Source organism: Trichoplusia ni, chromosome 3 (genome assembly GCF_003590095.1).
Source record: "Trichoplusia ni isolate ovarian cell line Hi5 chromosome 3, tn1, whole genome shotgun sequence".
Taxonomy (NCBI): Eukaryota; Metazoa; Arthropoda; class Insecta; order Lepidoptera; family Noctuidae; genus Trichoplusia; species Trichoplusia ni.
The window spans coordinates 7738949-7753195 of NC_039480.1; the positions used below are offsets into that span (position 1 = coordinate 7738949).

General features: G+C 36.0%; 1 protein-coding gene across 2 annotated transcripts; it reads left to right on the forward strand.

The window, feature by feature from the left end:
- Nucleotides 1-86: 86 nt before the first annotated feature.
- On the forward strand, nt 87-13950 carry LOC113491723 (pre-piRNA 3'-exonuclease trimmer-like). Of its 2 annotated transcripts, XM_026868853.1 has the most exons (11): nt 91-635; nt 1072-1306; nt 1816-1967; nt 2559-2694; nt 3425-3753; nt 4662-4789; nt 5219-5361; nt 9339-9425; nt 10924-11012; nt 12637-12735; nt 13617-13950. In XM_026868853.1, exons 1-11 carry the CDS (start codon nt 508-510, stop codon nt 13675-13677), a joined length of 1587 nt encoding a protein of 528 aa, XP_026724654.1. In that variant the 5' UTR covers nt 91-507; the 3' UTR covers nt 13678-13950. The 2 variants fall into 2 exon arrangements, with proteins under 2 accessions (XP_026724655.1, XP_026724654.1); XM_026868854.1 differs by lacking the exon at nt 13617-13950 and having other exon boundaries at nt 87-635; nt 12575-12639.
- The last annotated feature ends 297 nt before the right edge of the window (nt 13951-14247 follow it).

Genomic DNA, 14247 nt, shown 5'->3' on the forward strand with positions numbered 1-14247 from the left:
CACCATACATAAGCACGTTTGTTTTAAAGATTTTATTAAATATTTATATTATATGAAATGTTAATTTACTACAAACGTTCGCACGCCCTTAAATGTCTGCCTGTATTGCAGTAAAAAAATAGCTTGATGAAAATAAGTATGTTAAATGCATCCTATGTTAAATGAGTATATAATAAAATAGCTTTTGAAGTGCAAAACAATTGTGATTATTTGTGACAAATTACTTGGCGGAACAGTTTATTCACGTAAATCTCTTTCATTACTCTTCTTCGCTTCTTTCATTTAGACAAACGCTGCTTAAGTCTGAAAAGACTGGAAGTCAAATAAATTGACGGTGACTGGACACTGACATTGACATTTAACAAACACAAGTGACAGTTGTTTATTTTCACACAGATTTCTGTTTTCCCATGTGACAATTTTTTGCCGCAAGTGTGGAAAATCTTAACATTTACGTACATTCGATGTATATATTTTAGGTAGTTGAATACTAATTGTCAAATCAAAATGGAAGTTACAAGAAAAAACTTTATTGAAGAATTGGAAAATGTAAAACGAGATTTATCAAAATGTTGTTTTGTTGGTTTTGACGCTGAATTTACTGCCCTTCTCACTGGAGAGTGCTTTAAACACAGGTATAATGAACAAATTTAAATCTGTAGCTATTACTACTAACCTTTACTTAAATATTTCTGAAACAAGGAGTTTTAAATACATGAACACATATCAAGCTAATAACTATTGTATTCAATTCATTCAATTCAATTTTTTTTTTCTGGAGAGTATTCCCTAACAGATTAATAAATATTAGATTAGTAGTAGTATTAGTTTTTGCAAAATTAATATGTAGACAAATTTTATACAGCATAGAATGGATGATCTAAATAAATGAATTTGAAAAGAAAAAGTTTTGGACTAGGTTAAATAACTGAATTCAACACTTACTTTGCTCTTCAAAATGTACATATAAAAGTCGTGTCTGTTTTATTATATTTTGGTTGTTAGCCTCTTTTTATTGGATTACTATGACCATGACTTCATTGTATTAAGGGATATACTTTCCATTTTCAGATTATTTGACACAAGTGAAGACAGATACAATAAAATCAAGAACGAAGTGAGCAACATGATAATGACACAAGTCGGCCTCACCATGTTCGAGTATGATAGAGACACGGACTCATACACAGCCACCGGATACACATTCCATCTGTGTCCACAAGTAGTTGCAGATATTGATCAGTCATTTATATTCCAAGCCTCTACACTTAACTTTCTCTGCCAGCATAAGTTTGATTTTAATAAGGTGAGAATTGTTATCACATTAATACTGTATGTTAACAATGCAAGCAGGCTAAGGCCAAAAAAAACGGTTTGCTTTCTTTTTTTTTACATAAGTAAGAATGAGTAGAGATCCAGTATAAGCATTTTCAGTGCTTGATCAAGTGTGTCCCCAAATCATGCCACAATATAAATTGGCTCTAGCATAGGTTCCAGAGTACCAAGCCAATATAAATTGAAGTTTTAAATACTGCTTCTGTGCATGGGTATATACCTACAACATTTTGTAATAAAGCAGTGATCTATTCTCACAGTTTGTTTTCTAGTTATTGATGAATATTTTGCATAGTAAGCCAAATTTTGTTGATAACCAATTTTTTCTCTATTATTTGTTTGTATGTTTGAGCATCTGACAAAGTCATATAAAACAGCTATACCATTGCTGAAATGGAGGATGAATTTCCAATCTCATGTTACTCCTACACCTTGTGTTTCCGTTACTATTATAATATTTTTATCTGCACTACATTTCAGTTTACTTATGAAGGGCTTCCTTATCTAAGTAAAGTAGAAGCAGTCAAAGTCCAAACATATCTTGAAAATGGCCTATTACTCAAAGATCATGCAAGAACATTATCAATGGATGAGGAAAGACAGCTGCAACAGTACTGCTCTCAAGTTTCTAAGTAAGACCTGCAAATTAACATGAGGTTGACATTATAAGTAAAACTATTTTATTATTTTCCTGTTAAGTTGCCCTTAGTTATAACGAAACTTTATTAATTGAAATACCTAGTCTTTCATTCCATATACATCAATTATTCAACTTTTCGTTTTTAAGTTACTAGTCGATTACAAAATTAACTCTAAGAATTATATATTATTAAGCTTCATGGTAAAGGACTCCACGCTGAATGTGCACGACGTGTCGTGGGTCCGATTCCTGCGAACGACAAGGATTTGTGAGATCCGTAAACACATTTTTTTGAGGGGTCTGTTGCGCATGTACAGCACCCGCGACAAAATGTGCCATCTTTAGACAAGGAGCCATCTTCAAAAAATAAAATGAATTATAGTGCTTTAAGTTGCCAGCGACAGTACAACTATCACATGGGGTCATAAGCTGTATGTAACATTTGACCTTCTTCTAAGGATTTTGAAGACCATTATCAACCACTCTGAAAGTGTTATCCACTTTAAAACTTATATCATGTTTATACAAAATTATTTTCGTTTCCTCTAAACACTACATTCACAAACAATAAATCATATTACAGATGGCTGATACAAAATGAGGAAGACACAATATACTTGGACGTGGAGAGCCCTGTCCTGCGATACCTCACTCACATGGAGATCAGGTCGCGGTTCCCGAAGGTCCTCACTACGGATAGTTTAGGTAATAGTAAGAAGGTAATTCGCTAGTGTAGATCGTAGCACTGTTTTAACTTTTATTCATTTGTCTCTAAAGTGGCAGCAAGGCTAAATTTTTGCTTGTGGAGACCAACTCAGGTTTGGATCAGGTTTTGATTTGGTTCAGGTTTCCTTATATATTTCAATTTAAGGCCAAAATCGTTGTAATAAATAAATTAATAATGACACGTTCATCTAAGCCTAGGGCAATTATTATTATTTAACCGTTGGACATCCAAGTGAAAGCGATCCTCTCGAATTCACATTTTAGTAACAAATTAATTATCTCTTGCTACAAGCACCAAAGGAAAACAAAGTTAATAAACCGGCACGACCAACCGACTAAATTTCAAAACCGAAAAGTCGTATCGACAATATCTTAGATATTGCCCTAATTGGCATCCACCTCCTCGGGGTATAAAGTTTGAACAATCTTAATAACCACGGGGCAACCTTAGGCAAAAAAGAGGTTGGCGACTGCCTTTAGCGTTTTGGAAGCGGATGTAAAACGCGCTTCGGTAAAGGCCACTCACTGTTTGCTCCCGTAGGGGATCCTACAATCAAACCACAAACACCCAACTAGTCAAGTCAGCAGAGCGCGCTCATGCGGCCAAAGTATTAATGTATTTCTGTGCGAAATACACTATGAAAGAATAAAGACTTCGGGTTACGAAAAAGGAAAGAAATACACCCATTTTTATGTTATCTAATACCAAGTCGTTTGTTTCAGGTGCTTGTGTACAGACATGAATCAGTCGCAGGCGCAAACAACGCTCCAGAATCACAACTACAAGAAAATCTAATGAAACATCTCCTAGGATTCTCACAAGTGATAGCATTGCTTGAAACTTCGAAGAAGCCAATTGTTGGCCACAATATATTCCTTGACACCATACTACTACACAATCAGTTTATCGGACCACTACCACAAGAATACACAAAGTTCAAGCAAAACATTCACAAAACGTTTCCCTTCCTATTTGACACCAAATACATATCCTACGAGATGTCTAGAAAACTCAGTTACCGTGAAGTTTGGAAGTCGAACAACTTACAAGAGTGAGTACCGCACTAATTATGTAAATACTTCTCGCTTATTTTTCTATGCCCTGATTAATCGCATCAAAGTATTTTTTACACAAGTTCATTCATAAATATTAACAGCGTTTACATAACACTCGTTTACTTATATCATTATAATTTTAAAGCCAATGAATTGTTTTTGAAAATAAACATCGCAAGATTAAACGACTCTCGTGAAAATATTGGGTATACATTGAAAATTAGAACTTGTTAAAAGCTGTTAAATGTGCAGACAAACAAACAAAACTATTAGATAAAAGTTATGAGTGTAATTAAGGGAACGAACAGATTTGCAGCGCCTGAATGATTGATGTTCTGAATGTTGCGTATTTGTTCAATGTAAGAGCTAATATTTAGGCGTTTTGTAAGTTATTCGTTATGGCCGCTACTGCAATATCGATCGAGCCGTCGACGTAATGACTCCTGCCGCCGACGCGTTAACGACTGTCGTCGACAGGTGGCGACGGCTGAAGTAGCCTTGCCGGTAATAGCTTGCAGTTTGTCTGGAAGCTTAACTTGAAGTGTACCCTTAGTTGGTTACGTTAATGTCCGAGCGATCATGATGGTTTTAAGATAGCGCGCCACTTTTCTCTATTAGCCGACATCCTAGTTTTTCGGTAATGTCAGACTTTTAATGACCGCCCCCTATCCCTGAGTCGCGGACCCCTGGACAACCCTTATGGACAATCCCGGTGGATAAGGGGTCATCCTGCTGCCATCATTTCAAGGACCCTCTACGACAGACAATTTGGTCCGTCCATCACGTAGAACAAATTTTGAAATTGTTTTTACACATTTTCTACATACTACACTTACGATTCACTCATGGAAAAATAAACTAGAAGTTTAGTAGTGCTCACGATATGTTTTGTTATCTATTGCAGTTTGTATGAATTTTTCTCGGAAGGCAAATGTAAGCAGTTACGGAAAGGAGTCAATCATATAAAGCTGAGCCGAGAATTCAAAGACAATCAGACCTACCATGAGGCGGGATGGGATTCGTATTGTTCAGGTACTAGACACACAACCAGATTAGGTCAAAGGTGGAATTGTTAAAATGCTTTAGAACTTTTGAAACGTTTGAAGTTAGATCCAGGTGCTCTTAAATATTATATTTTATTAAATTTACCATCGTTTTCTTCGGACCTTGGAAATATTTACAAAAATACTATAGACATAAGGTTTTACCGTCCAAAATTATCTTGAGCTTTTCAACAGAGCCAAAAGTTATACCCTAATCGCATACGTCCACGTCGCGTTGAAAAACGTCTGACTATCTGTTAATTTCACTTTAACGCCCAATACCCGTCAATAAAGGTATAGCGTGTCTGCCTTATAAACATATTCTAAAACGAATTTGTCATATTTAAAATATCATCACACTTAAAAAGCACACATGCAAATATGGCTAGTTGCATTGAAATTGTCATCATTCATCCAGGGTACTGCTTCGTCCGGCTGGGGCACTGGATCGCCAGCGAGAACCGCGGCAGCTACACAACCGTCGGGCCCACTGAGACGCTGACAGCCTTAGCGCCATACTGTAACAAGATCAACGTCATACGAGGCGCTATTACTTATATGGTGAGACAGATTTCATTATGATTATGTTCTGATTTGTGACAATATCATGTTAACTTATTTTGACTCGAAATTTTACGACAGCTTATATCGTAAGACACCAGACATATAGAGCATACGCATGTGCGCGAGCAAGGGTACGCTCTCTGTTCCCTTACTCTCATAGCTCGATTGCAATCCGACTTGAACGGGGAAAGCTCAAGCGCAACCCCTCATTTTCACATGTTTTACGAAACACGGAAGCTGTGATTTTTATCCGTGAAACGCATAATTCTAACAATGGGTGATAAAATTCGAGACGTTTAACTTGGCAGCCTTGCGCTGCGGTCGTACCACTAGGCTATAACAGTAGACAATATAGAGTACGTACTTGGCTAAGCTCGCGGGTCGTTACCAAAGGTAATTTATGTCAATTCTTGGGCTAAGCCAACGTCACGTCTATCTGAATTCTGTATTCGGGATCGATTCTGCGGTGTTACCTTTAAAACAGACAGGCCAAATTATTTATTCTCTTTAGTGGAACCATTTAACTTGTTTATTTCCAACCTCCTACTAATACAGATGAACAAAGAAGGAATTACGTACTTACATTGATTGATTATTACTCGTATATAAACTAGTTCACATTCTACGCTAATATATGGTCTTCATCATTACATACGGGATGTTTTAACTAGCTCAGAACAGACTCTTCCCTGTATCCGACAAGACGAAAATAAAGATGGCCGCCGTCATGAGAAATTTTGACGTACACTGATAAATGACTTAGAACATGGCTGACGCTTGTATATAAATCAAACAGTGGAGTGTACGTCGAGTCTTGGCCCATTGTATGGTCATTACTGTTTCAGCTCATAACTTCAATAATATCACCACTAAAGAGGACCATTTTAGACATTATATGGCAATAATTGGCAGCAAATCGGCAATAATATTAGGCGAAATTGAATTCAGCCCTTTATTTTCATGGCTTCGTGGTATTGGTTTTGATAGATTTATACGTATGGACGGTTTTAGGGAATGCGTTAGGTAATTATGCAGAACATTCAACCGCTCCACCCAACTTCTTGTAGTGTTACATGCATACAAATTACTTGATGTTACTATCACCTCTTATTTTCAAACACTGGAACGTCTATTTATCCATTCTCTATGAAAGAGCAGACATGATCGCCATAGATGTAACAGAATTACGTAAACCTAGGATGGAAAATATGGCTTATGGTCATAGGGTCAATAATACTTTCATGTCTTGGTTTTATGGCCGTTATTAAAATTAAAGGGCAATAAGAATTTTGAGTTTCTTAAGTATTTCTGCAAAACCACACAAATGCTGCAAGCGGTGCCGTTTTATAATGATTTACACGTCGTATGATAACAATCTGTGTGTTCTGAAGTATTTGTGTTTTCAGGTGATAAAATTATGTGTTATAAGCTTGCGTCTTAATATGTCTACTCAAATAAGAATTTGAAAAAAAAAACAGGACTTGATAATTGTTCTCTAAAAATTTGTCAACCATTAGCTTGTATTCAAATATTTTTTAAACCGTCGCTTTTTAACATAATACAATTTTAAATTGGTTTTTAAACAGTCAAAAGTTTATTTCATATTTTTAATCTTCTACTATCTACTATTACTCAAATAACTAAAAAATATTTATCAACAAAAAATCGCGATGTAAACCCAATTATGTATAAAGCTAAACACCAAACAGCTACAAAGCAATCGCCAAACATCTTCCCATTGCCTATAAATAATGGGCAAACCTTGACCTTCCTTCTATCATCGCAGTTCGAATAATTCGCAATGATAAAGAGTAAAGGCTCATTTGGATACGGCGAGAAATAAGGTACGGTGTACGATACATTGCCGGCAATTTTTAATCACATTAGACACCAAAGCGGCTTAGCTCAGCAATGTATACCAACTCGCTCTATATTTCTCGTCTCGTTTAATCGCCTCCTTTACTCATTTGTCGACGACATTTGGGTTAGCTCCACGATCCGCTTCGGGCCTGATGAAATCACTCGACGATAGATCCCGAACGTTTGTACAATTGTGATGGAATCCTACGTCCGTCACTGTGATATTTTTATCCTATACTAGTTGTATTTTACACTAATGTTCTGTTAATCATCAGGTTCGTTTAATATTTTATGATTTGCGTCTCTCGCATTTGGCAATCATAAAGCTGATAGTACATTTGTCAGTGGAGTATTTAGAAATACAACATTGTACTATCTGTCTGTAATTTTACATCCGTTTTACTCAATATCGGAGATTTTTGAAGGATAAAATCAGAAATGAGATTATCCAGAGAAGAACTGGAGTGACCGACAAAGCTTGAAGAGTAGCAAACTGAAATGGCAGTGGGCTAGCTGTGTCTGTCGAAGGACCGATGGCTTTTGGAGCAGACGAGTCCTAGAGTGGAGACCACGAATCGGCAGTGTAGGACGTCCCCCAGCCTGATGGACCGATGACCTTAAAGTTCTGGTTCGGACTGGTTGCGGAAGACGGAGGGCCGTGTGATGTGGCTTAACTTGGAAGAGGTCTATGTCCACCATTGGATCTCGATAGGCTGAATTGATTACTCAGGATGTCATGTGATGATATGACCTACGGATACTGTATACTCCTTAATGTAGTCATGCGTCCGAACGCGAACTCTGAAAACATAACTTTCCTCTTTTGGGTAGTCTGCGAAAAAAAATATCATCTATTAATGTTAGGACCACCCAACAAAAAAATAAAAAATAAATTGTTAACTATGTTTTTCATCAGAATGAACAGCCACAGTTCTTATAAACCCACGGTATCGACCTCTCTCTTAAACATAACATTTTATATTTGCATTTAAAATCAAAATAAGTATAATGCTCTGTCTACACTATGCTTATATGCAATCACCTAAGTCTGCCTTCATTTACCCCCCTCCCACTCAATGTTTGCATTAATACGAACGAATAAAATAATGTAACGTTCATTTTAATTTCGCTGAACATGATAATCGCACATTATAACGCTCGTATAACTGTTAGCACGGTTCTGACGACTGCATGATTTATGATTACATGTTCACGAACTCCCTACATTCATTATTATTTTGAAGTATATTATTATTGGTATTGAGTTTAGTCCTGTTTTGGCAGACGTATTTTGTCTATAATTTCGAGTGGTAAAGGTCACCATGGCACCGTGCGACCTGTCGCTGATTTAATCCCCGCGCATTTAAGAGTTTTTTTTTATTGAATAATCACTAAAGATTTGGTTAAATTTCTTGATTGTTTAAGTAAATTTTATTTTGTCTCTGTATTGCGTTATTTTTTGCTAGCAGCCACAAAAAGCTCTTGACTATAAAACCGCATACCCTCTATCTCAAAAATTATAAAAATGTGAAACAAAATTATTTTGTTTTGAAAATAATAACTAATAAACAACAGCAAAACATGAGTAACATATTAGTTTTTCTTGAAGTCATCATTCAGTTGTCATGATTCACTTCTTAGCTGATAGATTTACTATCCAGTGCAAAAAACCGGTGATGTGCGAAAATAAGGGTTCCGTACAAATTGTGAAAGATAAACAAATGCCCTAATTTATTTGTCACCCATCAACAAATTAATGCCAGTTGCTTAACCTCAAAGTTTTTAGTATTTGTTGTTATAGCGGCAGCAGAAATGCTTCATCAATGTCCAAAAATTTTAAATGTCTTGCCATTATAATTCATTAGATACAGCCTGGTGTGGAACGGATGGATCGATAACGGAGCCTCAGTAATGGGGTTCCGTTTTACCCCTTTGTTACGGAACTCTAAAAAGTCTTAGGCACAGTACAAAAAGAACTTCGCCCGGTTTATATGTCTGGCTGTGAACTTTACGTTACAAACAACATAAGTCAAAGCTACATCGTATATTACGTTTGAAAATTATTACACATTTTTTATGTTTTAAAAATACATCTATCATTTTTGTTATTTCAGAGTTTCGCGGAAAACGATCCGCCGCGGCATCGGCCGCCGTTGCTGCACGTCAAGGCGCTTGCGCAGCGGACCATCAACATTGGACAGGTACTAATGTCACAGAAATTAATGTAATAAGTTTAATTATGTTGAAGAATAATCATTTTACATTTAATCGGTCTTTAAATGTAGGGATTTCATATTGAAGACTAAAAACGTTGATCTTCGTATGCGGACGCTTTGTTAGCGCTTTTTTTGAAACCTTCTTGTACATACTTATTATTTTTAATGCGTGTCGCGGAACACTTGCTGGCAAATATGATCATAAAAACAATAATTTCAGTGACTACTAAGTAAGACTATGTTGAATCCTTTTTTCCTTTGACACTTCCATTTGTAGTTTTGTTAAGTTAAAGTAAACTTATTGGGAGTTGCATAAGTATTTGCCCCACTTATAGATAATAGCTAACAATCTGCCATTGCCATGAAAGTTTCCCATTCACATCGGGATCATCTGCCCATAATTTAGTACTTATGGGTTAGTACCAATATATCAATATAATAACACCTGACAATTTCGTACATTGTACATAGTCATCACGTGAACACTCCGTTCAATATGAAGATACACTATTTTCGTTGATTTTGCATTAGTGTATGCACGCCGTATTTATTATTATAAGATCGTAGAGGCGTTAAATTTATTATGTATTTCAGCACTATCTACTATCTGCACTGTGTTCAAATAAATCCAAATATACACCCGGTATAAATACAATGCTTCGCTATCGCGCCGAGCATTCAGCATACGACGACCGACGCGGCAGGCGAATGTTAAGGAATGCATTCTCGTAGAACTACACTTAATTATTATACTAGACATTACTACAAATAGTGGCTAGTGTTAAACATGTAAACTAACTCTACCGTTATTTCGAATACTAAGGTCAATGCACAATAAATGACTAACAAAACAATTCAATCGCATGTATTTACAAAACATTATTTAAGCTCCAAACGTGATTATGATAATAACGTTCGATACGTTCGTGATCTGGCAGAGCTCAAAAGGAATTGCATAACCGGTGTTAAACAATGCTATTTTTGTTCGGATCGTAAACATCGTGTCGGGTTCATCTGCGTCTGTATCCTCGGAGCCAGATTTAGCGGGTGTTCGCTAAGAAACGGTTATGGTAGTAATAATTGTCACGTCGAGGAGGAGCGCGGGATCTGGGCCCGGCGCGCGCGTGTGTGCGTGCGCGACACGGCGGCTGGCGCGGCGCCAGGGGTACGCACACACGCGCACGCACCCACACGCATACCTCCCCCGCCGTACACATATTTCCCGTTGCTAGTTAAAACAGATTGATAATGCCCAAGTGTCACAGGCGAAAATCTTTATTTTTGTACCGCCTGCCGTTTTTTAACCGGTGCGGTCGGTGTTTGATTTCTCTAATGTACAAAATCTCTTTTTCATGCCACTGTCAAGGTTGATTTAAGGTTGAGATATAAATAAGATCATCGTAGAACGAGTGCCGCTCGTCGCTATATTTCATAGCGGGACAGATGGATGGGGTTTTGATTTAGATTCTTTAATGTATGCTAGGTGGCTTCGGCGCTCGCGGGCTTCGGTAATATAGATGTGAAGCCTCACGGACGACGAACTGCCCTCGTTGCCGCTGTTACACACCAAACGTAAGTATTCAAAGACAAGAGCAACAGATAACAATTATTTAGTACTAAAAATACCCACTTTACTAAAAAATCCTACCCCAATATGGTTAAATAATTAATACACGCAAATAAAAGCATTTAATTTATAATGGGACATTTAGTTCTCGTTAAACCCAGATTAGACTACCCGGCCGTCTTTCTCTATAAATAGCTTGCAGCAATCTGTATATAAATTAACGAAGCAAACGTACACACATAAATGTTGTATGGTAACAGTTTCTAATACATTGTCTGTTGAACAATGTCGAATGTATATTTGACGCTTGTGGAACAAATGCTGTAAAATAATGTATTTTGACTATTGTCAACTGTTTTATGCGTATATTATCTTTCCACTCAAAGTTTTCCTTGAAATTTTCAACTAGCCTATAGTTTCTTAACCATCGGATAAAACTGTGGCACAGCGTAATTCCGTCTGTCCGTCGGTCAGACACCAGCCTAGCTAGACATTTGACATTTCCACAGATAATGTATTTCTGTTGCCACTATAAAAACAAAGGCTAAAATAAAGAGCTAAGTTGAGCAACGATTTTTATTCATCATAGTCATAGTCATATTGTTAACAACCGATGTTTTTTCATTACCTTATTTTTACGGAACACTTGTTGCCGCATGTCCCGACAACTCATAATCTTAGTCCATTTTATATTAATGATGCTACCTATTATCACAAACCTTGACAACGTGAAGCGAAAAGTAACAGAGAGAATAGACATGCTCAGGCTACTACATAGATACTTGACAGGCCTGTTGGTCTAGTGGTTAGTGATCCTGACTGCTATACCGGAGGTCGTGGGTTCGATTCCTGCCCAGGACAAATGTTGTGTGATGAGCGTCATCTGTCATTTGTTCTGGTGTCTGGGTGTAATTTATCTAGAAAGAAAGAAAGAAAAAGTGTTTTATTGCGAACTTGAACGCATACATAACACAACACACTAATATAACATAAAGAAAAAGATAAAACAAAAAAGAAAAATATATATATATATGTATATAAAAATCAAACATGAGGGGGTAGTATGCGTAACAATCTCGCAATACGGCCCTCGCTCAGCATAATGCTGCGACCTAATGCGAAAAAAAGTCACAGCGCTGATTTTCAGCGATAATATGTATGTATTTAGAAATATATAAGTAAGTTTATCAGTTGTCTGGTTACCATAACACAAGCTCTGCTTAGCTTGGGATCAGATAACCGGGTGTGAGTTGTCCCAGGATATATTATATACTAGCTGTTGCCCGCGACTTCGCCCCCGTGGGTAGAAGATATAAGTTATGATTTATACCTGCCCTGTTTTTTTAACATTTTCCATTGTATCTTCGCTCCTATTAGTCGCAGCGTGATGGTTTATAGCCTAAAGCCTTCCTCGATGAATGGTCTATTCAACACAAAAATAATTTCTCAATTTGGACCAGTAGTTCCTGAGATTAGCGCGTTCAAACAAACAAACAAACAAACTCTTCAGCTTTATATATTAGTATAGATATTATACTAAAAGAACAGATATGTAAAAATGTTTCAGACGGGTCTTGAGTATTGTGCGACAGAATCTCCAATAAAGGCACTTCTTATGTCTTCTTCCAGCGTTGAAAACATTCTCAAGAACTTCAGGCATAGTAAAGAATACAGGATATCAAAGTACAGCGTGTACAGGCACTCGGCGGCAGGGACTGTGGTGGTCTGGTAAGTTACATAACACGTATAAAAGAGATAAGAGATATTCTAAAATCAAAATAATCATATATATTATTCAGCAACTGTTTTACCGACAGTACACGACAACGTTTAAGCAAGTATAGTTTTAAATCAAATACTGACAAGCCCGCAAGATAAGTTAAAGCAAAATATTGTAGAGGTCGCTGTTTTTTTACAAAGCCATAACTGATAGTTTAATATTATTTATTTCATTCTAGCCTAGTTAACGTTATCAAATCATAGAGCAATAACACCGTCCCATCATCAAATCATTTTATTATTTTAATAAAACGCTTTATATTAATTCAGATTAACACAAATTAAAGTAATCGGCTCTTAATAACTAGCCATACAGTATTATAATATATCCTTATTCTTATGTGTATACTTTTCAAATATTAATATATGATAAATAATGTGCGAATTCCTCAGAACTTCAGACGTTCTTAGTTTAATGTGCTTTGTTATTAGGTGTATAGTGTGCGTGTAAAATACAATGACTCATTAAACACATAATAAGCTTTAAGTTTTATATGAAAATGTGAACATAATGAAAATAATGTTCGTTTCATATCCTAATAACCTATAACCGTCCATGAGATGGTATGTTGTAATAATTTTATAGTTTTATAAATCGTATAGATGAACAAAATAAACAGCTCTTTGTAAGTATTTTTAAAGTTCTAAGTACAAGCGATTTTTTTTTCTTATATGTGAAACTTAAACATACATACCCATACACGAACATATTCAAAAACTGTGCATTTAAGAACTTTGAAAATAATAATGTTACTGGAACTTAAAATTAATAATCACGTGTATATATAGTTTAAAATTTTACAAACAATCATCAGTAAATTTTGTTTCAGGAGCGGTGCCCTCATCACTGGCAGTTTAATGCTGTATTTCCTACACAAACAGTTAAAATAACCTTTAAATACCTCAAAGTAGTGTATAAAATTTTGCTTTGCTCTTGATAAAAATATTTTAAGGTCAATGGGCATTTGTTTTTTCTAATAAAGTGCCTGTTATAGCAGGCATACAGTCTCTATATTTTTGTTATAGATAGTCATATTTTATTAAACTTAATTACATTTTAAGTATACCTACTTTTTGTATATAAATAAGATATCCTTCCGCCCTTCGTCCATTAGCGATAAGAGTTGTTGTGCCAAGGTTAATTCAAATAAATCATAGATCATACATAATTCCTTTTACTCAAATGCCCCGAAAACAAATTAAAATTCAATAAATATTTGGTTTAATTTCAAATAACATGTCACCATTAGAAGTTTGACCGTCGGAACGAAAAATATGAAAAACAAAGTTTATATGTCTTGCAAAGTAATATAATCGCTTGACAACATCTCAGACATAAATAAATATTTACCTTTATATTAAAAGTGGTTTTAAAAACCTGACCGGTATTATAATACGCTGGACTATCGAACGCTAGTAACGCTACCAATTTCTTGATCCATACTTACAAATCGCTATAAT

Excerpts from the sequence above, each read along its gene's own strand:
- LOC113491723 (XM_026868853.1), top strand. The coding sequence starts at position 508 with ATGGAAGTTACAAGAAAAAACTTTATTGAAGAATTGGAAAATGTAAAA. Across the intron at positions 1,968-2,558 it reads TACTGCTCTCAAGTTTCTAA|ATGGCTGATACAAAATGAGG; the intron begins GTAAGACCTGCA and ends ATCATATTACAG. Across the intron at positions 5,362-9,338 it reads GAGGCGCTATTACTTATATG|AGTTTCGCGGAAAACGATCC; the intron begins GTGAGACAGATT and ends TTGTTATTTCAG.